Genomic DNA, 26733 nt, shown 5'->3' on the forward strand with positions numbered 1-26733 from the left:
ATGGGAAAAATCAGTGATGTAGCAGTAAATAAGAGGGTGGATCAACGTTGACCTCCAGTCAGTGAACGCAACATGAGACAAACAACCAATAAAAACAAAAAACTCTTATACTTTCATTAAAAACAAATGGTGTATTTTCTTCCTTAAAAGACTCCACCTACTACTTTCATATAAGCTACGCATTCAGATCTTAAAGATTTGTGTCAGCCTGAAAAAATGGATATAAATTAGTTCAAATCCCTGGTAGAACTACTTTACATGTCCTCAGTGAATAGTGAACCGTTAAATCAAAATTGAAAATTAGTGGAGGTGATGCTGAGTGACAGGCAGGGGGAGAGAGAGAGATCCTCCACCGGAGCAGGAAGCTGCTGCTGGGACTGAAGAGAAGAGAAGAGGTACAAAACAACGTCGACACCAGCCAGCAGCGGGGTATCCACCATAATGTAGACAAACAGACCAGGAATAGTCGCGTGCCATATCTACTCAAGCGATAAAACGAACCGATGTCGAAGGTGCAGTGGTAAAAAAAACAAAAAAAAACGGGCCGTATTGTGCATGTGGAAAATGAAGGAGCTGAAGGGCTGCGGAATGCGCTCCTCCGTGGGCTTTCTGTCCCGGAGAGGGCTGACCGGGCAGCCGCTCATGAAGGAGGAATTCCAGAGACGCAGGCTGGCTGGCTGCACGAGCCTGTACAAGAAGGATATGCTGGGGCATTTCGGCTGTGTCAACGCCATTGAGTTTTCCAATAACGGAGGAGACTGGCTCGTGTCTGGTAAGTTGACAAATTCCCTTCTTCAAGCTGTGCGGGGTCGAAGAACAACCCTCACTGTTGAAATTTGTTAACGTGCTAACGCTAGCCAGCCAGTCAGCTGAAATCCGGGCTAGCCGATGCTAACGTAGCCTAGCCTAGCTTTTTGCTAACGTAGCTAACGTCAAACCAAACAGCAAGCTGCTTAGGGGGCTGAAGCCCCGGACCATCCCATATGTCAGTCCATAAGCTGATCACTGTGGGAGCTGAAATGCAAATTTCTCTCCCTGATGGCTGCAATCATGCATACCTCCTGAAATCACAAGGCTATTTTTGTCCTGAGTGGATTAAAAACAATCATCTGGCCTAGTATGACAGTCTGGAGCTTGCAGTTTCTGGTCTCTTGAGGATGTCTACTTTATATACTGCTGCAATTATATTCCAGCATATTAGTATTACTCTGGGGTCTATAATAAACTGGGCAGCTAAACTGAACATTATTAATGCAACGAATTTCTTTTTAACTCTGCCAACTTGATGATTGGAATCAGACATAATACACACTTCCTAGGCAGTTGAGCACATTGATCTCTTATAGAACATGATATGACTGATTGATTAGGTTGTAAGCATGTTGGAACATCTATAGACTATTTATGTGCTTGTCCTCACTGTTAAAAAGTTGCACTGTGCATCAAGCAAGGACATTTTTATTTTGTTTGTGTGCATCTACAGTATATACCATGTAATCTGCATGTGTATGTAATCTGCATGTGTATGTATATACCATGTCATTTTGTGAAGTATGTGGTATCAATCCATCTTCCCATGTCCACAGGGGGAGATGACCGCCGGGTGCTCCTGTGGCACATGGAAAAAGCCATCCATGCTCGGGCCAAGCCTGTGAAACTGAAGGGGGAACACCTCTCCAACATCTTCTGCCTGGCCTTTGACAGCACCAACAAAAAGGTCTTCTCTGGTGGTAAGCAGAAGTAATACCATGTCTGATCTCTGCTTCTTCACAACAGTGTGTAAGACCTAGTGTGGTTTATTCCTCTCTCTAGTCCTTGACCTAGAATTCTCCTCAGTCAAAGTCCTCCGTTGGAGCATTTTGGTCCGGGGCTTGTAGATAAAAGATGAATCAGATTAGATTAGATTGCATTAGAAAACTGATGTCCTCAAAGGGGACAGTTGAGGTGCAGCACAGTAAATTAACATACAATTTAAAATCAAATGGCAAGACATGACAAACATAACAGCACTGACATGGACATCAGACACATTTCAGGTGCAGAGCAGCACAAGCAATCAGGTCTACAATGCTTGTGTAAAACTGGGCTTGTGATTGGAAAGGTTGCTGGTTTGAATCCCTGGACCAGCTGGAAAAATCTGGGGAGGTAAAGTGAATAAGTTTCCTCCCTCTACTGTAGCTAATGGCAAGGTGCCCTTCAACAAGGTGCTAAACCGGTGAGACTGTGGTTGTACTGGGAAGCTCCCAGGTGTGAATGTGTGGAAGTGTATGAATGTGAAACTGGGGCTTTGCTGAAATGCTTTGCTGCCATGCCCGAACGACAGGAAAATAACTAGGTCAGCAAACCTTCCCAGGATAAATAAATGTTAAAAAATGCACATATGAACCCATCTTTTACCAGCAGATATAGGCCTAGTCTATACACTTATCTACTGTAACCACTGGTTGTGTAGTGGGTCTTTAGTTTTTACATCATCAGACAGCCAGGACCTGACGTAGATCAAATATTTAATGGGCACTTTAAGTGGTTTTAACTGGTAGCAGTAGTTACAATTCAATGCACATGAACGACCCATACGGTGTTAATTATGAATAGGAAAGTCTGAGTTATGATGTTTTGGAGGCTTGTGGTGAGCGCTGCTTAGTGACCGCTGTTCACCCACCATGCAAACAAGTCTAGAGGAGCAAAAACTGGCACTATAAAACATCAGTGGTCGGTTAATACCTAGTTGAGTAATTAAAACACCAAATACACACCTGAAGCCCAAAATAGTTCTGCCTGTCTTGACTTGAAAAAATTCAAGGGGCCAAAACAACTAGTCGTTAAATCTGGCCTTGAATGCATAAAATATGATTGTGGCTTCTAAACAAGTTGAAGGTTAGAAAAGACTTGTCTTAACTGCTTTCCTTTTTAATTTGTTGCAAACAACTTGCCTTTCTGCTGTTGCAGGTAATGATGAACAGGTGATTCTTCACGATGTGGAGAGGTGGGTAAAAAAAACAAATAATAACACCATTCATTACTGTAGAATCAAAATGTTTTGATATTCACAGGGCCAATCCAAAAATCTTTCTTGGCAGTCCGATGATTAAACTGTGTACGTTGGCTAATGCACTTGCCCTCGCAGTAACACAACATTGAGCGTTTGGATGATTGATGTTCCCACAGAGGGGAAACTCTGAACGTGTTCCTGCATATCGATGCTGTGTACAGCCTGTCCGTCAGCCCGGTCAACGACAACGTGTTCGCCAGCTCCTCCGATGACGGACGAGTTCTCATCTGGGACACCCGCGAGCCGCCGCACGGAGGTAAGCAGAGGTGCAGAGTACGGTGCTGTACACCACGGGCAGGGGTTTGATTCACACTTGGGGCCATGTTTAAAATTTATGCGTAGTACTGTAAGGCAGTGGTTCTCAAATTGGGTGTTGGGACTCCGCAGGCGGTCGCAAGATAGTTTTAGGGGATTGCGAGATGATTTGTGGGATAGGAAAAAAACATATTTCTACTATACAAATTTATTATCATGTGTAATTTTTAGGATTTTTCCTCTAATTGTTGCTTTTTTCTTGTGAAATACTGAATAGTTTCCAGCCTCTAGGCCTCCTCTGATAATCAAATGAAACGACCGGAAAAGGGAAAATCATGTTTTTGGTTGAAATGTTCACCACTCTGCATATGCAGTCTGTTATGCGGGTTGCAAGTAGGCATTGCTTAATTTTAAGGGATCACGAGCCAAAAAGTTGGCGAACCACTGCTGTAAGGCACTTTGGATTAAAGCACCCGCCGAATGGCATGTGTTATTTTTAAATAACTCGCAAATACCTAGAATAGGGTTTCCCAAACACTGGGTCGCAGGAGACTTAAAATGGGTTTACAAGTTGTTGTGGAAAAATAAAAATGATCATGTTGCCACAGACTTCCCAGGTCCCCTGCAGTGCAAAATACATTAATAAATCATTGTAGGCTGGATGATTGGTAGTCTAAAAACAGTGTAAATCAGTTTGTAAAATGAGTTTAATTAAAATTTAAATTGGGCACTGCTGTGGTCTCAGCGGTCTTATGAATAAGAGACACATCCAGAATTTGTCTCTACAGTATGGCTTGTAATATTCCTGGAACTGGTTGTAATTATAAAGCTATTCATAGGTATTGATGCAATATATTTTAAGTGACTCATGAGGGCTGAAATGGGTATATAGAAGTCCATGGTGGGACTTAGTGAGACCTGTTGATAACTTTTAAAATGCAATGGATCATCTTGCATGACGTCCATATCCGTCTATTTTAGATGCCTTCCTTGTGACCAAGTTGGCCTAATAATACATTAAGCAGTATTCCAGTATTACATCTGTGCCAGCGGGCTTTTTATTTCAGTGTGTTACTGCAGTGAAACCTCAGTTTAAAAGGATGGTAATTGCGCACAAAGGTTTTCACATCCCCTTGTAACTGGGGTTTATTAGCAATACCAATGTAACCCAACGTTTTATAGCGTTAAAATAAGGACACGTAAAACTTTTAGCATTGCATCGAGACCTTGATTTTTGAGGTCTGATCATAAAGATTTTAGAAGAGGGAGGGTTTTATGGGGCCGTGTCGATGTTCCAAGATGATTTTTTCCTTCACTTCCTCCCAATCTGTTTAAATTGCTTGTATGTGTGTCCAGACATCAGTTAACGTGTCTGTGCCTGATCAACTAATTAAACTCTTATGGAGACTACTTTTTCTTCAGGCGATTCTGATGTTTTTTGTATCTCATCTCGTCCCATAGAGCCGTTCTGCCTGGCCAGCTACCCCTCCGCCTTCCACAGCGTGATGTTCAACCCTGTCGAACCCAGGCTGCTGGCCACAGCCAACTCCAAGGAGGGAGTGGGATTATGGGATATCCGCAAGCCGCGCAGGTTAGACATTTTTGCCTGTTTTATTCCTCTTTACCCCTCTTTTCAAGATGAGATAAGATGAAAGTTTGTTGATCCCTGAGGGGAAAATATGTCGCTGCAGCAGCAAAAGTAATAGGAGTCAGCAGTGAAATGGCAAATGTAATATAAGCAGGAAAATAAGAGTATAACATAGGCAATGGAAACATAAGAATAGGTTAAAATAATGAAACAATAAAATTGAATATAACAATTTTAATTTTATTCATTGGTTTGGATTTTGCAATCATTTTATGAGTAGTAGTAGTGAAATTGTGGATAGCTCATTCAAGAATCAAAAGTCTTCATTTACATTCAGTGGCCTGAATATAGAGATTCAGTTTACAGTTGGAGGAGTGTAAATGTGTTCAGAAGGGTCTCAGGTTTGGGCCTGTTGGCTGTTATTCTTGTACGCTTGTGTTGATCATGTCCAGCAGGGGGCGCTGTTGTCTTACTGTTGAACCAGGCACTACCGCCCCTCTACCAACTACAGGACAGTCTCATTTTAAAGACTGAATACCAGTGCAGTAAAAGTTTCACATTCCCTTCTCTTGGTTTAGTTTATTAGCACGCAAATTACAGTAAGAGAAAGTATAGTGTTGAAAAGAATAATTCCCCCTCTCTTCCTTCACTGTCGGCTTTTCCGCTCTGTAGTCTGGCTGCTTTCATTAACTTGCTGTTGATATATGTATATTAACTTTGTATTATATGTATTTGATTGCACTTATTAATTTTAGGGGATAGGCCTCTTGTAGATTTGTACATATTCTTCTTATTTCTGTTGTTGGCATTTGTCAGTTGTTTTAAAGTTTGTTTGCTTTGTGGCAGCACTGAGTAACTTGGTTTTGAAAAGTGCTGTACAAATAAATCAGCATTATTAAAGCTGTACTAGGCAACCTTGAACGTTTGTGGCTCCAAATGGCAGTGAGAGGTAGCTGTTTCAATACTCAGAAATCATGTATCAAGTCGTCAGTAAACTGCACACAGCACGACCCGGCCAGTCTGTGATCGTTTTATACCAAAGGATAGCGAAGGGACGTGAGAGGCGAAAGAGGAGAAATGACCAGAGTTGCATTCGGACAAATGGGGCGATGAGATGCTCTTCGGTATTGTGTATTTGTGATGTAGGCTGATTAAACGAGTCTACTGTTACATAAAAATCTTGTCTAGTGTAGCTTTAATCAGGGTTCGTACAAAGTCTTGAAAGTTTGGAAAATGCTTAATTTTCCAAACAGTTATGTTTTCAAGGTCAGGAAAATGCTTGAATTCGAATATAATCCTTGAAAAATGCTTGATTTTCAACCTAATCTGGTGTTTCATCTACACGATCACTCATGTAAACTAAAAATCTTTTAATATTTGAAATGAAACGATCCCGTCGTCATATTTGTTTGTTGTCTCCTGGTGTCTCGCACAAGTCCTCTGTTGATCCCTTACTCTGGAAATTAGCAAGCATTAAATAATCATGATCAAAACGTACAGTCAAAGTTAATATGAACAGCTGGTAAAATAAACAAAGTGACTATACATTGATTGCTGTGGGTATAAAGGAATACTGTAAACTTTATTTTTCGCAATTGCATTTACAGTAAAAATTTAGATGTGATGATAAAGGCTGCGAGAGTCTGGAAATTCTTGGTTTAGGTACCTTGAAAGTGCTTGAAAAGTGCTTGAATTTTACTCTTGAAAAGCTGTGCGAACCCTGTTTAATATTTTCTCTCGGTCTGTTCTCCCAGCTCACTTCTGCGTTACGGGGGCAGCATGTCCCTGCAGAGCGCCATGAGTGTTCGCTTCAACAGCACAGGCACCCAGCTGCTGGCGCTGCGGCGCCGCCTGCCGCCCGTCCTGTATGAGCTGCACTCCCGCCTGCCCAGCTTCCAGTTCGACAACCAGGGCTACTTCAACTCCTGCACCATGAAGAGCTGCTGCTTCGCTGGGGACAAAGACCAGGTTGGCCTTCAGATATTTCGAAAGATAACACTAATCCTAATCCAATACTCATGCTGCTAGTATTGTTGCTTAGTAATAATAACAACTTTGATTTTAATGTAATAACATCTAGAAAATGCAGTAAAGTGCAAAATCACAGCAAAACAACCAAAGAAGAACAATAGGGCTGCAACTAACTATTATTTTCATTGTCGATTAATCTGTCGATTATTTTCTTGATTAATCAATTCGTTGTTTGGTCTATAAAATGCCAGAAAATGGTGAAAAATGTTGATCAGTGTTTCCCAAAGCCCAAGATGACGTCCTCAAATGTCTTGTTTTGTCCACAACCCAAAGATATTCAGTTTACTGTCATAGAGGAGTAAAGAAACCAGAAGCTGGAATCAGAGAATTTTGACTTATTTTTCTTAAAAAATGACTCAAACCGATTAATCGATTATCAAAATAGTAGGCGATTAATTTAATAGTTGACAACTAATCGATTAATCGTTGCAGCTCTAAAGAACAATAAAGCAAGCAAAATTTGGCAATGAAACACCATCCTGTAAAACATTTCTCAGGCAAATCACTCCATTGGCATAGCATCATTTCCAAAGGTTTTCCAGGTCTAGGGACCATCAAGAGTAATTAGCTTCAAGATCTTTTTTTTTTTTTCAACCAAAGGTTCACCGTGCAACCGAGCCATCAAATGATTTTGTTAATTGAATCAAGACCTCTCCACTCATATTTACATAAAAAGGCTAAAAATAGTAGAATACATTGGTTCCTGCTGTGGAATCGTGACTTTCTGCCCTGGAGCAACACAGAAGCCCCGATGCTCGGCCAGTGGTCCTCCCTTAGGTCCTCCTCAGACATGACATCACCCTGCAGACATGCTGATTATGTTAACATTATCCTCGGGTGTCAGTGTAGAGCATAAACGCTTCAAAAATTACTACCACCCCCCCCCCCCCCTTATAAGAGTGGAGGCGGTAGTTAAATGGTTAGAGATGCAGGCCTGTGACTGGAAGGTTGCAGGTTTGATTCTGTAAAAAGGTTTTCATATTTATAAAGCTTCTAAGAAAAGTAATACTGATGTAGGACCTCACAGAAGACCTCGTCCGGTCACATTACTGTATAATCATCATTCGTCTCTTGTCCACAGTGGCACTCAAGACAGGCGTAGTGTTGAGAGCTGCTGCTTTTCATATGTTTGCTCATGACCAAACCAGGTTGCAGTGGGATTTACATCGAGCTTTTGCAGTGTTTGCAAGAAGGTTTTCAAGCTTTAAGAGGTGTGGGGTTTGGTTTTAGGGGATAGGCGGGATTTAATACTGATAATCACATGTTTAGTTAGTGATAATCAAGTAATAATCAGTGACATTTCATATCAATACTGTCAACAACACGACAGCAATGAGTGCTTAGCATCAAACAGGTTGCCAAAATCAAAAGTTTGGAGTATTTTTTTTTCTTTTTCTCAATAATATTTTTATTGAATATCACACAAGTAAACAAAATATACACAGGAAGTTTGTAAAGTGCACAACAGATATGTCAAGTTTAAAGAGCACACCAGAAATGTTGACTTTGCAGAAAACACACAAGCCGGAATTCCATATATAAAAGGGTACTTCGTCCTTGGAGTAATACAGGAAGGTGCTGGAAGTCTGGTTTTATATTTAGAAAAGAAAGAAAGGAAAATAAATAAATAAACAAGTAAATGAATAAAAGATGGGGGGGTTAAGAAACTGATAAACTTATACAGATTGTATTACTGACAGGAATCAGCAGAGACAAAAGACAAAAAGCGAGTAAGGGAATAGGTCCTTAGTTTGACTGGAGGTTTTGAAAGTATTTCAGGAAAGGTCCCCACACCTTTTGGAACTTTTTGTTGAGTTTTTAACTGAGTAGCGGATCTTTTAGAGATTTAGACAGGGCATAACGTCCCTCATCCACTGAGCGTGGGTGGGCGGGGCAGCATCCCTCCATCGTAGTAATACTGCACGTCTGGCAAAAAGAGAGGCGAAGGACAGAGTGCGGCATTTGATTGGAGTCAGGCGTACGTCGTCCTCTCCAGTGGTGCCAAAAAGGGCGACCAGAGGGTTGGGTTCTGGGTCGAAATTGAGGATTAGGGATAAGGTTTGGAAAACATCCCAAAAGTTTGGAGTATTTTTAAGGCATTTCAGTTTTATTAGACGGTACAGTTGAGAGACACAGGAAAAAGGAGAAAGGTTGACATGTGACAAAGGTCATAAGGCAGATTCGGCATTTCACAAGTGTGTGTATATATATATATATATATATATATATATATATATATTATATATATATATATATATATATATATATATATATATATATATATATATATATATATATATATACTTGTATTTATAAGTATATGGCCTGGGCCTTAACCCACTGTCCCACCAGCGCTCCAATTCAGAGATACTTTTGCTAATACAGACCCAGAACCACAGCAGTCGGAGGATTTTCTCAGCGTGCTGTGAAACCAGAGGTGCATAGCGGCAGCTTACCAGACCAAATGGATGGAAAGGAAAGCGGGGGGAGTAATGGGTGTGACATTCCTGCTTGACGTGTCCTCAGGGAACTCGAGGTGGGGCCGCAGTATGCAGGTGTTCAGTCCAGGATGTCGAAGTGCCCCGGAGCAACAGCGACCTGAGTCAGAGTCAGCATTTAAGGGATAATGATTTTTCTTCTTTATTACATGGCCTAGAATTTGAGTCGATCTCATATTCTCTTTTACTTGTAAGACTGAGTTACAAGTAGGCCTGTGTATTCCCCATGGGGATCTGCAGACAGAAACAACAGTGTGATCTTAAAGTTGGCGTACTGTTGTATCCTTGCTTAGTGTTAGAGTGATTTTAGTCACATGGCTTCGTTAAATGTAGGACAGGAAGCCCGTCATTTCCCGGTTTCCTAAGTCTGCTCTGAATCTCGATTTGACTTAGTACTTAGGCACTGCCACTTCTCTGTCATTACTGCAGTGTTTTTTATTTTATTTAGGGTTCCCTTTAGATAAAGAGGGAGGCGATTGTTATTTTTCACAGAGAAACATGTAATACAGTTTATACAGTTCAGTGGGCAGCAGGGTGCTGGAGTGAGAAGGGAAGGACCAGGTTCAAGCCCTCATGACGGCAAGATTCGGCACTGCTGAAGTGTCCATGAGCAAAACCCTGAATCCCTACTAGCTTTAGAGACGCTGTCCTGTTGTTGACCCTGTGCTCTGACGTCCAACGGAAAAGAGAATTAACCTACAGAGACCAAAGAAACCTGTAGGATTTTCCCCTTTGGTGGATCAAAATCACACAAAAAAATTTGACAGCAAGACGGCAAGTAACAAATGCAACAGCACAGGACAATAACTTGAAACAGGTTTAACAGAAATTCGGTTCCAGACGGGAAAGTAAGCTTGACAAACATTCCAACTGGATGGAAATGTATTCAAAGAAAGAAGGAAAAGGAAAAGAGGAGGAAAAAGAAGAAAAAGGGGAAAAAAACGAATTTAGCATTCTGGTCGTGCAACATGTGTGCCTCAATATGTGGATGTGGGTGCATGCTTGTGAACTGTCTGCAGTGTATTTACCAGGGTGGGGAATTAACTCCAGACAAATGGTAAATCTGGGTCGTAGATGTTAAGATTGTCTACTCCACCTGCCAATTTTGCAGGTAACTAAGCATTGTTTTGGAGGTTGTTTTCTCAACTAAAAATTGTCTGGTCAAACAGCCAAGCATCTGGTTAATTTTGGAAATAACCAGCCATTAAGGCCAGTGCACAAAAAGTCACTTTCCTGCCCTGCTACTTCCTATACATTATGTGTCAACAGCATGAACACCACCCACGTCTCCATAGAAACCCACTTTAATCGGCAGGTTTAAGTGGAGCCATCTGTTTACAATGTCTTAATATAGTTCAGACTAGCAGCAGGGGCGCTGTTCGGGTCAGGCTGTCATGTCAAAAAAGTGTTTGATCGGAAAATATGAGACAGAGCGGTCTGATAAGATCTAGTGTTGTACCATTTTCTCCTTGGCCCCCTGGGTTTGTCTCCCAGTGTGTGTTGAGATAAAATCCCCCCCCCCCCTACAGCTTTGATAAAAGTGAGGTTCTGCAGGCTTAAATCCCTGAACCTGTCTGTGATTTCTCCTTAGTACATCTTGTCTGGGTCTGATGACTTCAACCTCTACATGTGGAAAATCCCAAAAGATCCGGAAGCAGGTGAGTTATTGCGTCTGTCTCCCCATCACTGACTGTATCTTTATGTAGATGGATGCTTATTTATAAGCCACTGACAACATGTTTCTTAAACATCGGGTAGGAGACCAGTTTCTGTTGAGTCTCCACATGACAAAATATGTAGAACATTTTAATGACCTTGCTTTCCCAGAGTGAGACAGTTTGTTTAATAGAAAGGTTTTCTTTGTTGTATTTTTTTGTATTCTGGATTGTTTAGGTTCACACTGTTCACAAGCAAAACCAGAGCTTGTAAAGAAAAGTCACATGGCCTCACAAGTAGCTTCTTTATTGGACAGAGTTTTGGTAACCTGTCATCCTGCAAGGTTAGAGATTTTGGTGGCAGGGGGAGGGGATTCAAAACAAATCTGATTCCAGTCCCTGAAACCTAAGATAAGCGCGATGGATTCGTCTGCGCTTGTTGTCATAACTGACCTTCTCTGGTGTTCATACCAGTTAAGAACACATGAAGGAAGAGCTGAATATGAGCATTTAGTCCAGACTGCGGTTTGCCCTCGGTTCATTCTGTTATGCTGGGCTTTCTTAGCCTTAGTAGCTGCTGACTATCATACTGTATGTTCACATTCATCTCCTTTTGTACCCACAAAACCTTCATTTCCTGTAGTGTGTTAGGATTATGTTCCACACCACAGTTCGCTTGGAAAAGAACCAAGATCTGCATTTTCAGGTGTCCCATTGCAGTTATTTGGTGCTACCTGAGTTCAAATTGCGTTGTTCCTACCTGCCCAAAGCATCCGAACGAAAGGGGTAAACACTCAAGAGTTGGAATAAACCGCTCCAAATATGCTTGGTGTAAACATACTCTAAATTTGCTTTGTTCGGGTTGAAAATTCCCCAAAAACAAGAATGTGCTTCTGTGTATCTTGACAAGTGTAGCATGACACCGCCTTCCAGAGTTATTTTCTCTGGGGTGATTCATACGAAAAATGTGTGCACTAGGGCTATTGGGATAAGTGTCAGACTAATGGCATGTTATTGTTATTATGTTACTGCTATTATATAACTGCTGTCATAGATCACAACCTGTTTTTCTCTGTCTTGCAAGATCCAGAGGCAGGTAAACAATTGTGTCTGTATTTATGGTTTTAGGGCAAGTGTATATACTAGAATGTATTAATGAACATGTCCAGCATGGTAAATTTACTCAGTTTGGCAGGAAAAGTCTGGAATGTTGCAGGCAGGAAAACTCTTAAGAACCTCTGTCTCTCTTAAAACCTCTTCCACCCTGCTGCTCCCACCGGTGGATCCATTATTACAAACACCAAACCCACAGAACTTTATTTTAAATTCTAATCAAGATCCCAAGGTTTCCAAAGATGCCAAACATGCTGAATTACAGGGAAATGTGTATAAAATGATGCGCAACATATCTCGAGATTTTCTATTTGTTGTAATTGTGCAGCCACAAAAAATGTCATTTTGGGTTTGAATATTTCATTCAATATAAGCAGCTGTAGCTTCAACGAAGCATTGGAACGATCGGATAACAAATATGTATGTGACATTGTCATACAGTATCGAAAACAATGTTTTTTTCTAACTTTGAAGCTACTTAAGGGGAAATTTAAGGGGTTCAGGGGGTTAAACAGTGCATTTTGGACCATATCAAATGTACTTGTATGTTTTAATGAACCTGGGTCCCAAGGTGAAGCAAATAGAGGTTTTATCATCATACAAGTACAGTGCTGGACCCATACTGAGCCCACTGGTGGTATAGTAAGGTAACAATCCTGTGTGGTTTGTCACTGGAATACTGAGGAGCTGAAAACAAATGTTCATATTTGAAAAAAAAAAAATAATGAACTCACCAACCATCAAAGGACTCCTTTAAAAAGTACCTTCCTTTGTGTTAATCACACTGTGCTCATTACACTGAACATCACACTGTGCCATGACTCAGTCTGTTGGAGTATGTGTCACTCTTTTCAAAATAATGGTTATCTCATTTTAGAATTAAACTCTTCATTCACTCCATGCCAGACTGAAGAACTATGTAAGTGAATGTGTGTTTATGCGTCTGTCAGTATTATAATGACTACTTCCTCGTTCTGTTAACTCCCTCAGGAGGCCCGGGTCGCGTGGTGAACGGGGCTTTCATGGTTCTGAAGGGCCATCGCTCCATAGTGAACCAGGTTCGCTTCAACCCCCACACCTACATGATCTGCTCCTCCGGCGTGGAGAAGGTCATCAAGGTCGGTAACGGATGCCATTGCCGTGATTGTCGTTTTTTATGTTAAACTTGACTTATGTCAGACCATCAGTGTTTTTCATAGGCTGGATCGGGGCCCAAAGTTGGGTCGCAGGGAGAAGAAAACACACCGCAGAGGTGTCCCTGACTGAGACATTGAATCCCCACACTACCAGCTCCAAAGTCTGACTTTTATGTCAGTCATTGGAATTGATTATATCAGCGTTTTTTCAAAGACTGAGTCACAGTAAGATACACATGGTTCCACAGATATTTCTGAAACCAGACTGTTTATACTGTCAAGTCTTTGCAATGAAAGGTAGACTGAATCAAATACAGAAGCTTTTACAGAGGAAACAACTAAGGTATTTATTGCCCCATAGCACAAACTGACTGCAATATATCTACAGGGGTTGACAGGATTATTGATAAATACCAGTGACTCAACGATCCCTTCGCCAGGTGCTGAGATATTTGGCTTTCAAAACTCACTTCCCGGGCCTGTACTCTGCTTTGGAACAAAAGCCACCCACCCATTCGAATTTCAGGACACCCCCGATCCCGGCCACCTGCTCACAGCGATGGATGACGGTGCTATGAGCAAGCGACCAACATCGCAATACATTTCAGCTATGAAAGCTAAAAGACTTTGTTCTCAAGCCAAAAAAGCAATTATGATTACAGTATATTGCCTCATCAAAAATGACCTCATCACCAGACATTTCTGTTGGATCTCTGCTCTAATTAGCTAGCGTTCTTGTCTCTATTATGAAAATGCAACCTTATTGTTTTTTTATCAATTACGTCTACCGTACCTCAATGGGATGGGTGAGAGGGGTCGGCACTGGGCCAGATACTTGTGGAGGAGCAGCAACTTCTGCCACTGTTCTGGTCCTGTAAAGGTCCTATAAAGGTCCTATAAAGGTCCTATAAAGGTCATATATTACTATAGATTAATACCCCTTTAAGTTTCTAGCCTAAAAAAGGGTGAATTTTTGCTTGATCAGCCTACACGATAGCCTGCAACGTAAGTTTTGGTTTACAAACAAAAACATACTTTTTCAAATGGCTCCCCGAGAATCTAAATTTTAACAAATGAATGCATTATGTGATATCTCCCTTGGTGAAACCCCTCTCCTCAGCCTTTCTTCTCAGTCTTTTGAAGCATTTTGTTTTGATGTGTTGGTATGACTTCTTTGAAGAGCGTCTGCAGTTTAACTCCACTGGTCATACCATTAAGTTGTTTTTTTTTAAGCTGTCAGAAGTACAAAGGTAGCACATAGCAGCTACGTTCCTGTATTGTCCTCGTTAGTGCAAGCCTTCCCAGCGATGCTGACTCAGTGTTTTGTCCTGGTGATGAATACACCAGGCCGCATTTTTGAAGATGGCTTGCGTGCCTGGTGAGAGACACTTTTCGACTGACTCTTAGACGCATCATCAGACAGTTATCTGGCCTGCGCACAGAGACGGGAAGCATGTTGATTTGTAACACTTCATAAATCTTCTTTTTTAAGAAGAGAGCAGTGAGCAGTCTGCTCCGCTTAGTGTTTTTTTCTTTTCTCATTTCTTTGTTCTTCTCGCGTTACATTGTCAGTGTTTGATGGAAATCTTGTGACTCTAGAATGCATACTTTTAAGGAATTTAAAAAAAAAAAGCCTTGATTTTTACCCATGCAATTTTAACAATGAGTTTTCAAATGGTTTATAAGGTTCCAATGGTTTTGGAAATACAACCATAATAACCCAGAAAGAACTGTAAAGACCATGTAAATCTTCAATTCACTTAAAAACATACAAGATCACCAGAATGAGAGTTTATATGTTGTTAACTATTAATGAAAGCCACTCGTTTACGTTTACATCACACATTTATGAGAATGACAAATGCATTTTCACAAGTGTGATCAAGAGTTAGCTTCTCTTTATGTCAGTACAGTAACATTAGCTGTCCTTTTTTGTATATTGTACTGTGTAGAGTGAAAGATGATACAGGCCCAGGTGTTCTGGAATAAGAGACTATTAATAACGGGGAGTGTTTGTCTTTAAACCTGATCTGGCGTTCTCCACCTTTATCTTTTTGCTCCTCTCTTCTTTCTCTCTCTCTATTCATCTTTCCTTCCATCCTTCTGCCCTTCCAACCTTGCATCCTTCTGTTCTTCCTTCTTTCCATCATTCCTCCTCTCCATCCTTTCTTCCTTTTGATCCATTCCTACATCCATTTCTTCTTCCGTCCTTCCTTCCTTCATCCCATTCTTCCTTCATCTATCCTTCCATCCATCCCAGGTGTGGAGTCCATACCAGCAGCCCGACAGTCTAGGGGACCTAGATGGCCGTGTGGAGGACAAGTCCCGCAGCCTGTACACCCATGAGGAGTACATCAGCCTGGTGCTCAACAGCGGCAGCGGCCTGTCCCACGACTACGTCAGCCAGTCCATCCAGGAGGACCCGCGGATGATGGCCTTCTTCGACTCGTTGGTCCGTCGGGAGATCGAGGGCTGGAGCTCAGACTCTGACAGCGACCTGAGCGAGGAGGCCATCTTGCAGCTCCACGCCCGCGGACGCCGCACCACGCGGGCCGTGCCAACGGTTCCCACCGCTGCCTTGGCTGCTAGTCACCACAGCGACTCCGACAACTCGTCCTCCTCCTCCCTGGCCGGACCTGACGCCTCAGCGGGGGAAGAGCAGGCCGGAGCAGATGGGGAGGGGCGGCCGAGGAGACGAGGAAGGCGTCAGCGGCACCAGTCAGGTTTCCTGCTGGACCTGGTCAACTCGGACTCGGACTCGAGCGAGTTTTGGCTCGACCCCATGCCCCGGCCGCGCTCCCCGAGCCCCAGGGACAACTCCACCCTGTCCAGCCCCACCTCCTCCCCTTCCCTCCCAGCTGGAGCCTCCAGCTCCTCCACATCCACCTCCAGCTCCAGCAGCGATGCTGAGGACGAGGAGCGGCGCAACGCCAAGCGCAACGTAGTGAGGCGGCGCCGGATGCATGTGGTCTCCAGAGCTGGGGAGCGACCCGAGTCCGTGCAGGCCTTGTTTTCAGCGATCGACTCCTGCAGTTACCCGTCGATCTCCATCGATGACCCCTCCTCCTCCTCGTCACGTGAGGGACAAGCCGCTGTCCAAACCAGCGGCAGCCCCAGAGACGAGGAGAAACATCTGAGCCCTTCGGACTTTGTGTGCCCCAGCCCAGTCATGTCCCCTGAGAGCCAGGAGAACGAGGAGGGGAGTGACAGAGCTGCGCTGGAAGGACATTCGGCTGCGTCTCCTCTGTCACCGGCCGCAGTCAGGACAGAGTCCCGGGCCAGAGAGAGGGCCGCAGAGCCTGCTGTAGAAGGCTCTGATAGCGGAGAGGAGTGTAGCAGCTCGCTGGCTATGGACAACAACTGGGCCTCCCCAAGCCGCCGTAGCCCCGGAGTGAACGGGCAGCACCGGACTGTGGCACCGGACGGGGGATACGTGGGTCAGAACCTCCGCCTCTCCTCAGAATCAGAGGGAGAGGCTGGTGTTACACCCGCAGACACCAGGCCTCAGAGAGACGGGCCGTCCTCTCAGAGAGGCCCGCCACAGAGCGCTCTGAAACGGACTCACGTGGGACCAGAAGAGGGAGAGTCGAGGTCCTCGCCCTCAGAAAAGAAGTTAAAAACATGATAACGCTTCCTTGTCAGTCGAGAAAGTGGTTGTTTATTTGTTAAGAGACTTACTTTAAGATGTGGGTTTTCTATGGGTTTTTACAACTCAGCTTTTTTGTTTTGGCATCTTGGTTGAAAGGTCATGTGACACATTTGGACACACTGCTTAAACGCAGAAGACATTAAGCAACTGAACAAAGTGGCTCTTTTTTGTTTCAGAACGCATTAATTGGACGTTGTCATCGCTCTTGAGGTCAAACCACCGATGACGTTAAATGATGGAAAAAGAAACAAAAGCATAAGCTAAATAATTGTTGATAACAGTGGTATTTCAAGTAAAGCGCATTGGCTACTCATTTATTTTCATGGTGCATAAATGCTTCTTTCTGATGCTCTGGTTGTTGCAGAAAGCTCCACCCAGGATTTGGAGTGCTTCCAACCATAACAAAAAACGGTTTTACGGAGGACAAGAGCTTTGCAGCATTTTAATTTCTACGGTTTCACACTGGGCGTAAATCTGATTGGGCTTGTTTTCATTTTTAAGTGATTGTCAGCTGAGACTGCTTCAGAGTGCCTGAAGAATTGACTGCATCTCCATAGCGATCCTAGGGAGAACCATTTGTTTAAGTTGTGCATTGAAATGATGCTCTCAGTGTCTCTACCAGTTGTTTTTGTCTCATTATCCAGCCCCTGGGTACCATTACAAGCCAATGCTCGCTTTTGTTTCCTTGCAATTAAAGAATCATTTGTTCTCCAGTGATAACGCTACGGTTTCTTCCTGGGCCTCTACGGATTCATAATAATAGGGTTTGATTGGTGAAATATTTTCATACTCTCACACATGCTTATCTTTGAAAAAGTATATTATGAATTATTCGTCTTGTAGATTTTGGTCCTACACTCCACTAAAAATCACTGTGTGCCAACCAGGTTGCCATGGCAACGCAGCCTCAACTCTCCTGTGAAAGAAATCTGAAGCTTGTTCAGCTGCCCGTGACCCTGAACATCCATCCAGTCTTGGCCAGAGGAGTATACATATTATTGACACAAAAGCCATCGATGTTTTCATTAAGAGAATTGTTACAAGGGATCAGTTTCAAGGTCTGTCACTCTGAAGAAAGTGTAAATTATTGAGGATTATGACGGTGAATTTAAATCAAAAATGAAGAGTTTCATTACAAAACACAAATATCTGTTTGCGTAAAAGAAAATGGATATTAAAAAAACAAATGATTTCATAAGACGCTACAACACTGTAAGCAAATGACTCATTATAGTTGCAATAATGTTCAAAAGGGAATTTTACTCCAATGCCAGATGTTGTCATTTGGTCACAGTGGGTGTCACATTTTTCAAATGGTGGATATCTAAATTTGGAATCATACTCTAACAAATATATATTAAGTAACATTTCAGAATTGGGAAACATAGACGTTAAGTATTCCAAAAGAAGACAAAATATTGACCCATCACGCGGTGAATAGCCATAAATGGACTAGTGTCTTTTCAGCAGATAAAGAGGCCCCGCCCACTCAGACAGACTTCAGATTCCCCAACAGTGTAATGACTGTTAGTGGAGCACATGATGTCATGGGTGTCTAGGAAACTACCATGCCAGTTGTCTCCCATCTAGAGCCCAAACGACAAAGACAAAGGCAGACAATACCAGAGGGCATACCAGTGGTTGTCGGGAGAAGTTTAAAAAAAAAAAAAAAAAAAAATACAACCAACATGGCATCATGTCCTCACGAGCTGGGGGTGAAGTGGTAATCTGAGGCCAGACAGACATGTAGTTGAGGGTTATCGAGTTGTTTGTACTGCTCTCTTGTCAAAATAATCTCCTCTCCTTGGTGTGGTTCGGAGTGAACTTTTCAGTGAGGCGGTCACTTATCTGCAGGAAGTAGACACCCTTCATTTAACCCCCATACTTCCCCTGGGACAAGAATTCAAATAGGGATATTGAATGCTTTAGTGGTTGTTTACATTTTGAGTGGAGTGTGCCTGTTGGGTTACATATGGCTTAATGATTAATTGCGGGCTGTAGACGCAGAGCTGTATAAGTCGAAGCGAACATACTTTCAGTTGTAAAGTCAATCAAAACAATTGCAATTGCCCTGAAAGTATACAATCATATATATAATTTACTATGAATGTACACAGTGCTCAAGCTTTAAGTCTTTGGCTTATCACATAAACACAACAGACCTTTTTAAAAAAATATATTTTTATCTTTATTATCCAGGACTGTGTCAGCAACACGCTACTTCACACTTACTCATACACTTACAATCACAACTGGGAGCTGCCCATTATCTTCTACTGTTGGCCGCTGGGTAGTTCAACTGGAAGGACTGGGAGTTCAGTGCCTTGCTCAGAGGCAGCCATGACTTATTCACTCTCTTCAGACAGATTTTTCCAAGCAGATTCAGGATTTGATCCCACAACCTTCCGGTCAGAAGCCACTCACCCAATAACTAAGAATTAAGAACCTTTTACTATCCCAAAGATTCCCATATATGGTTCTTTGGGATATTAAAAGGTTCTTGAAAGGTTCTTTGTGGAACCAGAAATGGTTCTTCTATAGCATCACTCTTTCTGTGTCTCTTACCCCTGCCCCCATACTCTATCACATTATATTGCACAAGTGTGAAACTCTCGCTTTACTTTGAATAGTGATGTTTCAGTTGCACAGACCTTCCTCATCCTGTGCCTGGTTGCACCTATGGACCTTCTTTTTAGTCACAGGTGCTGCTCCAGTTGTTTGACTACAAACACAACATGTACCACTCATTTGGATTGTCATGGTTATCCATTCAGTATCCCATACATGGCTTAGGTTTAAAAGCAAGGATAACCACTTCAGAATTCCCCTCCCAACATGACTGGAATACCTTGGGATCTTGCCAAAGTCAAACGCACTGCGTCTTCACATGACCTGTGCCACAGAAAACAGGATTTAGCTTCTTGAATTTGTACCACTGACTCCTCAAAAGATATTCTGGGATTCAGCTCGCTGAATAGTATTAAGTTGATGTAAAGTAGCCGGCCTATGCAAAATATCCCCGACTATCCAACTAAAACAGCCGCAGCCAAATAGTTTCAATTTTCAGATATTGCTGTTGCTTCTACACTGACTTTACATTTGTTCCTATGCATTTTTGGTGCACCTCTGCACAGGAGTCGCACCCTGCTTCTTTAACCAGGACCCAGTCAGTGAGCTGGCAGTCTGCTCCCCGCTCGTGACATCACTTTCCCAAACATTCACCCTTGGAAGTTTGTCCATATATGGAAGAGCGCTCTAGTTTCTGACTGTCGGGGCTATCCCGTGTCGGCATCTTTCCTGGTGTGAGCGCGTGTGTGTGTGACTGTGAATGTGAATGTGTGTGTGACAGAGAGAGAGAGAGAGAGAGAGAGAAGGGAGAGGTAGTTTACCTTACAAGGCTGAGAGACCTGGCCACCGCTCCAAATGTTTACAGGACCTGCATTGATTCCAGTGACTCACCTTTCCTTGTCGGTGACTGGAAGCCTGTTGCGCGCATTTGCGATGCAACAACACATGTAGTGTACACTCAGGTTTTAAAAAGGCCATTATTAGCCTAATGAATGGCATGTAGGTATATAAAATGAAACCCAGGTCCCACAAAGGTAGCCTACAGTAGCGATTCTCCTGTCCCACGCCCAAAACCAGGTAGTGGAAAGGGAAGTTATATAAGGAGGGATCATTCCGGTTGCAATAAGTTATCATGTAGCCCTTTCCAATCCAACTATTAATAAATAAACTGTAAATCTTTGAAGCAAAAATTTATATCCAGAGTAGCCTAATTGTCAATGTTAGGTTATTTAAATGAGCAGACTTGTGCTACAGAATGGAAAACACAACGCTGCTGTCGCGTGAAAACCTCACAACTCAAATTTTTGGTCATTTTCATAGTTTCACTTCAATTGGACGATTACATGATTGAGGAAATTCCCCGACCTCTCGTGCTAATGAAAGCCTTTCAAACCCTGTCGGATGAATGTAAAAAAACAAAACTGCATTGTCATCAAAAAATATAAAAGTTGTCAATTTGGAGTAACGAGATTTTCACGACGATTCCAGGCGTTACATTGCTAAACACTGTAACAGTTTAAGTATCCACTCAAACTGTCAGATGTTTGGATCAGTCAACCTATGCAGTCAACCTACACTTAAGCCTCCACACCGACAGCCAAGACAGCCAATCCCGATGCAGGGGGCGGGTCTTGTGGCACCGACGCGCCCAATCACATTCTCCCGTTGGCAGTCGATTGAATTTCTTTGAAGCAAAGTTTTGCGTCTGCCGCTCAGTAGACCTGCCTACTCCCTCAGCCTACCGTTGTGTAGCCTCCTGTTGAAAAAAAAAATTAGAGATAGAAAAAGAAAGAGGCAGAGTGGGGGGGAAATAGCTGCTGTGAGGCTAGTAGAGAGAGAGAGAGAGAGAGAGGGAGAGAGAGAGAGAGAGAGAGGGAAGAGACACGGTGAAGTCGGGGGTGGACCGTTAATTTCATCCACACACACCGTCTTGAATGCGTGGAGGAGAGTAGGCTATAACCTAATATTGCTGTAACATCACCTCGCCGAGGACCGGGGGAGAATACAAGAGGAGCAGAGAACATCTACAGAGTAATAGAGCCTGTGTAAATATATATTTAGATATAACATGGATCAGTATGAGTTAGACGAAAACGATTACATGCAACAAGAAGATGACTGGGATCGGGATCTGCTCTTGGATCCTGCGTGGGAAAAGCAGCAAAGAAAGGTGAGATAGTCTTCCTTCCCCGGTGCGTAAAGGTGCTTATGTATTAGCCTGTTGTCGCCTATAGTAACATTAATAATAGCCTAATAATACAGTTACCAGGATGTCGACCGCGAGCTTCTTTGGACTACTTTGATAGAAGATTCATCAGTCGTTTTTAAGGGGACAACAACTAATCACCGATTGATAGTTATTGCTGTCAATATCGCTTGGATAATCAATTATGCCGCTTTTTTTCCGAGTTAGTCTACTTTTAATAGACGGCCAGATGAAGCCGTATTTCTGCTGCAATATGCTCCGAAACTTTTCTCGTCTGCATATCTCGACTCGGATCAAACACAGACACTGACACATATCCTGTAGCGTTATGAAATATCCTGTCGCAGCAATTATAGGCCCACCCATTATCTTTGCAAAGGAAAGGGGGGGAGGGAGGGAGGGGGGGGGGAGCCAATTAATACGGGACAGGACCAGGACGCCCACCTTTGCAGCGCAACAGATGTCAGCCATGCGCTTGACTGCATATGGTGTGTGTGTGTGTGTGTGTGTGTGTGTGTGTGACTGACTGCTCCCTCCGCGGCCCCTCCTGTCATCTGGCTCATGATGCGACGTGGATTATAGGCTATATACTTACAACCGAGGATGTAGTGGAGGGTCAGCCCACCTCGACTCACTTCATACCCAGCTTTTTTTGTTTTATTTCTGGAATAGAGTTTAAACCGCCATTTATAGGCTGGCATGATGGAGAGTCGTAGCGTGCATGATAGGAAGTAGCGTCAAACTGGTGGAAGTTGTGTAAAGATAGGGGATTAATGCTTTTTTTGAGAATCGAATTGATTATTGTTTGTATTGGTGGTTGTTTGCCGTGTGATAATCACAGACTTGAGGTCATGGTTTACCCTCCTTTTGTATTTATTGCTACATTACTGCTTGCAACATTTGCAGTCCTTGGGTGATTATCATCTCTATATATGCACACGGGTCATCTTTAGTATAAGCGGTTATGTGACATACATGATGCCGCCTTGTCTGACAAGCCCAGGTCATCTGCAGACTTCTCATGTCTGATGTTCTCTTTTACGACAGAGAATGAATGGTCGATTTCAAGAAGGGGTGTTACATTTTTTTTTTTTTTTTTTTTTTTTTGCTCCCCATACTTTCCTCTGCTTTGAAAAAGGGGGAAGAAAAGCGCTGTGGAATCTGAGTAAGCGCTGTGGTTTGGGCTGGGCTTGCATGGGAGCAAGCGTGCCCAAAAATGGTAATAATCGGCCCCTCTCGCTGCTGTTGGAAAACTTTTTCCCAGTTTCTTCTTTGCACTGCGAAAGCCTCGGCTTCTAGTTTCCTGAATTATGTCATCGCCGGGGCTGCTACCGGGTGAAAGCGAATAATAATAAAAAAACGCAAAGGTATGCGGGATCTGAGGTCAGGAGTAAATAGCTGAGGAGCCCAGGACATCATCTGATGCTGCTGCTGCTGCTCTTGTGCAGTTTGACTATGATAACTTCTCATGTAAATATGCTTAAAGCAGCTGTAAATATGCTTGAAGCAGCTTTTGAACAGATGTACATACAGAGAAAGAGGCCTAAGGGAAATAGTAACACCTGACAGTTCGGTTCACACATCCCCCTCCAGCCCAACTCCAAATGAGTTCATCATGCTGATACACTTTTCACTGACGACCCTTAGACCTCCATGACTGCATGCGTGACCCTCACTGCTCTAAACATCCAGCAGAGAGGAATGTTTCCTTCATTTTTGTTCATATCCATAGAGAGCAGTGATAAGCGGTTTAATGCTGAGCTCTGACTAGACGAAAAGACAATTACAGGGTGGCAGGTTGAGAGGGATGACAGCAACCGCTGGCATGCACACACTGCTGTCCTCGGCCCCAGGGTGAGCATAGCTGACTGTCAAACACACACACACACACACACACGTCCGCATACGTATGTGCACACACACACACACACACTACCCAAATTCCTTCCAGGCTTCATTACTTGGGTTTGCTACTGATGAACAGATTACCTAGAAGCCTTTGATGCTCGTTGATTCTTTTTCCACAAGTAAAACTATTTGGTATTCTGATCTATGCAAGTCTTAAATGAATCAACCAAACTCTTCGGTATCCTTCCTTAGCTGGGTGCTTTAGTCAAATTCAATTGAATACAGCTTTATTTAACCCCTGTGGGGCCATTTGAGGGATGCAATTAAAAGGTACAAACATGAAAAACAAGACAGAATAAACATATCACATCAAAAATAGAGCCAAGAAAGGAAAAATTAGATTACCAGATTAAGCTGGCCATTTGACTGTTTATGGTATTGAAATGCAGATTGCAGGCTATATACAGTATGCATATAGCTGAAATTATAATAGTCTACAATTGCCCAGTGTTTGAAACTTCACGATTCGGCTTGCCTGTATTTGCTGCTGCTGCTCCTCTGTAGCTTGAAGACTCATTTTGCCATTCATTTGTTTGGCAGTCAGTGACATTTTGGCTAGTGTGCGCATTTTACCACTAAACCAATCCTTCTTTGAGACCCAGGGACAAAAAACTGTCAAGGCAGAAGCATAGCACTGAAATAAGGGGTGCTTTATATGTGCAGAAGTCTCTGTTCGATTTTAGAGTTAAATAACTTTTATATAACGGTGGTAAAACTAAAAAAAAATGAGTGTTCAGGTGAGGGAAAAACATCCAGAAGTCTCTATTGAGCTCCATTTTGCAGTTCTCTCTGACGCACATGAACACAGCCTGTCAGGGAGTGCTTTAAATATTTTGTGTCCGATGCAAGTCTTAACCTGACCCCCAAGTATAAAGGCCCTGGTATCCTCTTATCTTGGAATCTTAATGTCTTTCCAGACCCAGGTGTCTCTGCTGTGCCGTGCCAGAGGTTACTTAAAGCTGCAGGCGCAAAGTATTCCCTCATATATAGCATAGGACCTTTCTTATGTAGGACTCTGACCCCCGACTTCACAACAACATGACCCCCGCAGTTCTTTTCACACACACTCACACAAAAGCGAAACCCCAACACACACACACACACTATCCTAGGGCCCCGAATGTAATATTCATTTCGTAACAGAAGCAAGTTTCTCTGCTGTTTTCAGAGCTGGAAGGTGGAGTTCAGGTGTTGACTAATTTGTCCAGGTTTGTCCTTATAAGGAAATGAGCTGCACCTTCGATTGGCCCTGCCCGTAAAAACCCCGCCCCATCCACAGACTGGCATTCCCCACCCAGCACCCAGCAGCACCCAGCACCCTACACCCACCCACACCCACATCCCCCCCCTGCTCAGACTGTACTAGCCAGGATGCAGATAAGACTAATTGATTCCATGATTTGTTCGCTTTTGCCATGAATGTTTCGCTCATTTTATCTCTGTGAGTTTCAGAGCGAGCAGTGTGGGCTGATGTAGCGTCCTGACAAACATGGATCTTGTCAGTTTTTCTGAGTTGTACAGCTTTTTCTGACTTATGCAACCGAGGGCAAGAAAAAAAAAAATACTCCTCTTCATATCGTCTTCTGACCAGGAGCATGGGTTGTTGTTTTGTTTTGTTTTTTTTCGTTTTGGAGCGAAAAAAAAAAAAAAAAAAAAAAAAAAGGTCTGGGAGTCGAGGCTGACCAGCAGCACATCGCTCAATATCTGCTCACGAATCTCGATGCAGCACTCAATTAATCCACCCCGCAGGCAAGTCAGCTATGCGGGAACCTGTCTTTTGTGTGACAGATATGCAGGAAGTACGCACTAACTGTGGGCGAATCAGTCATCAGACTTGTCACCACTTACTCTCTCCCCTGTTGACTAATCAGCACTCCCTGGGCGGGGCTGTCGCTGGCGGCAGGCGTCCAAACCAAGCATCCTGACAGACACCTCACCGACGTTTCGCTGCTCTCAGACAAAAAACCTGTAAAAAGTACTGTATGTTTATCAGGAGCAAAGACATGCATGCTTATTTTCTTCTATTTGATTATTTTCAAAATTACACGGCGTGTCACTTTAACAGGTTTCAAGGGTCCAAGGCTCATGAAACCCACTCAACACACACACACAACAAAAACAACAAATATGCAGTTATGTGGGTTTTCCACAGCAGCAGCAATTTGCCAGATTGCATAATGTCAGCTCGAGTCTGCGAGGCAGCTTGCCACCTCGCAGAATGCTTCCTGTCATCAGATTCCTCTGTTCCCATGATGCACCTTGCGCAGCCCTCTTTCAACAAAAGAAGAGGAGAGTCGCAGGCCAGCGGTGACAAAGCTAGGAATGTCAAAAGAGTGAATTCCCCTCTCTCCGCCCCACGCTCTGGCAGGCTGCTCTGCTCTCTACGCTGATGAAGGCGCTATGTGCTGAAATGTTGGTTCTTTTCACTACATAAAACATGAGCGCGCTGAAGAGGGTGTCAGTGTGCCTTTTCTCCATATTCAATAGGCTTGTCTCGCTATATCATGTGATGTTTTCCGTCCTGCAGCCTGACTTTGGGCCCAAATTGGGCTACTGTCATCCCAAGCCACACTTAATATAATATAATACTGAATAAACTCACATACAGTTATTAACATGTGAGTAGAGAGTGCTTGTGTTATATAATGTGCCAGTAAAAGTACTTTTATCCCCTTATCGAATATTTAGCGCATCACATCTGCAGCCTAAAGGTTAGAGAAGCAGTCTTATGACCTGATGGTCGCCAGTCGAATTCCCTGCAGCCGGGAAAGTTCGGCCAGGGAATGAACACCTTCTTCTCAACAGAAGAAGAAGAAGAAGGTACTGGACATACTGTCTGTGCATTTGTGCTTTGCAGAATGAGAGTATGTGCTCAGAAACCCCTCCGTACATAAAGGTTAACAAATTACAGCAGCCTTGTGTCTCAGACGCCACAGCTGTCTGAATCAAAGATGCTGTAAGGAAATGAGCAACTGTCGGTTTCTCCGCAGGAGCCATATCAATATCCATCTGTCAGTCACTTAGTCATCTCTCAGGGCGACTGCTGCTCTCTGTGAAACGAAGAGGAAGAAGAA

At 43.1% G+C, this 26733-nt stretch overlaps 1 protein-coding gene across 1 annotated transcript; it reads left to right on the plus strand.

Annotated features, from left to right (window-relative positions):
- The first annotated feature begins 388 nt into the window (after positions 1-388).
- dcaf5 (ddb1 and cul4 associated factor 5) lies at positions 389-17685 on the plus strand. Its single transcript, XM_071524506.1, has 9 exons — positions 389-772; positions 1587-1730; positions 2950-2986; positions 3169-3308; positions 4769-4898; positions 6650-6863; positions 11016-11082; positions 13183-13310; positions 15589-17685. The coding sequence occupies exons 1-9, from the start codon at positions 556-558 to the stop codon at positions 16951-16953; spliced, it is 2442 nt and encodes an 813-aa protein (XP_071380607.1). The 5' UTR covers positions 389-555; the 3' UTR covers positions 16954-17685.
- Positions 17686-26733: the final 9048 nt, after the last annotated feature.

The sequence above is a fragment of the Centroberyx affinis genome, unplaced genomic scaffold, assembly GCF_046629955.1.
Source record: "Centroberyx affinis isolate AG114_WGS23_722 - 3 ecotype Tasmania unplaced genomic scaffold, CSIRO-AGI_Caff_v1 ptg001198l_1, whole genome shotgun sequence".
NCBI classification, from domain to species: Eukaryota; Metazoa; Chordata; class Actinopteri; order Beryciformes; family Berycidae; genus Centroberyx; species Centroberyx affinis.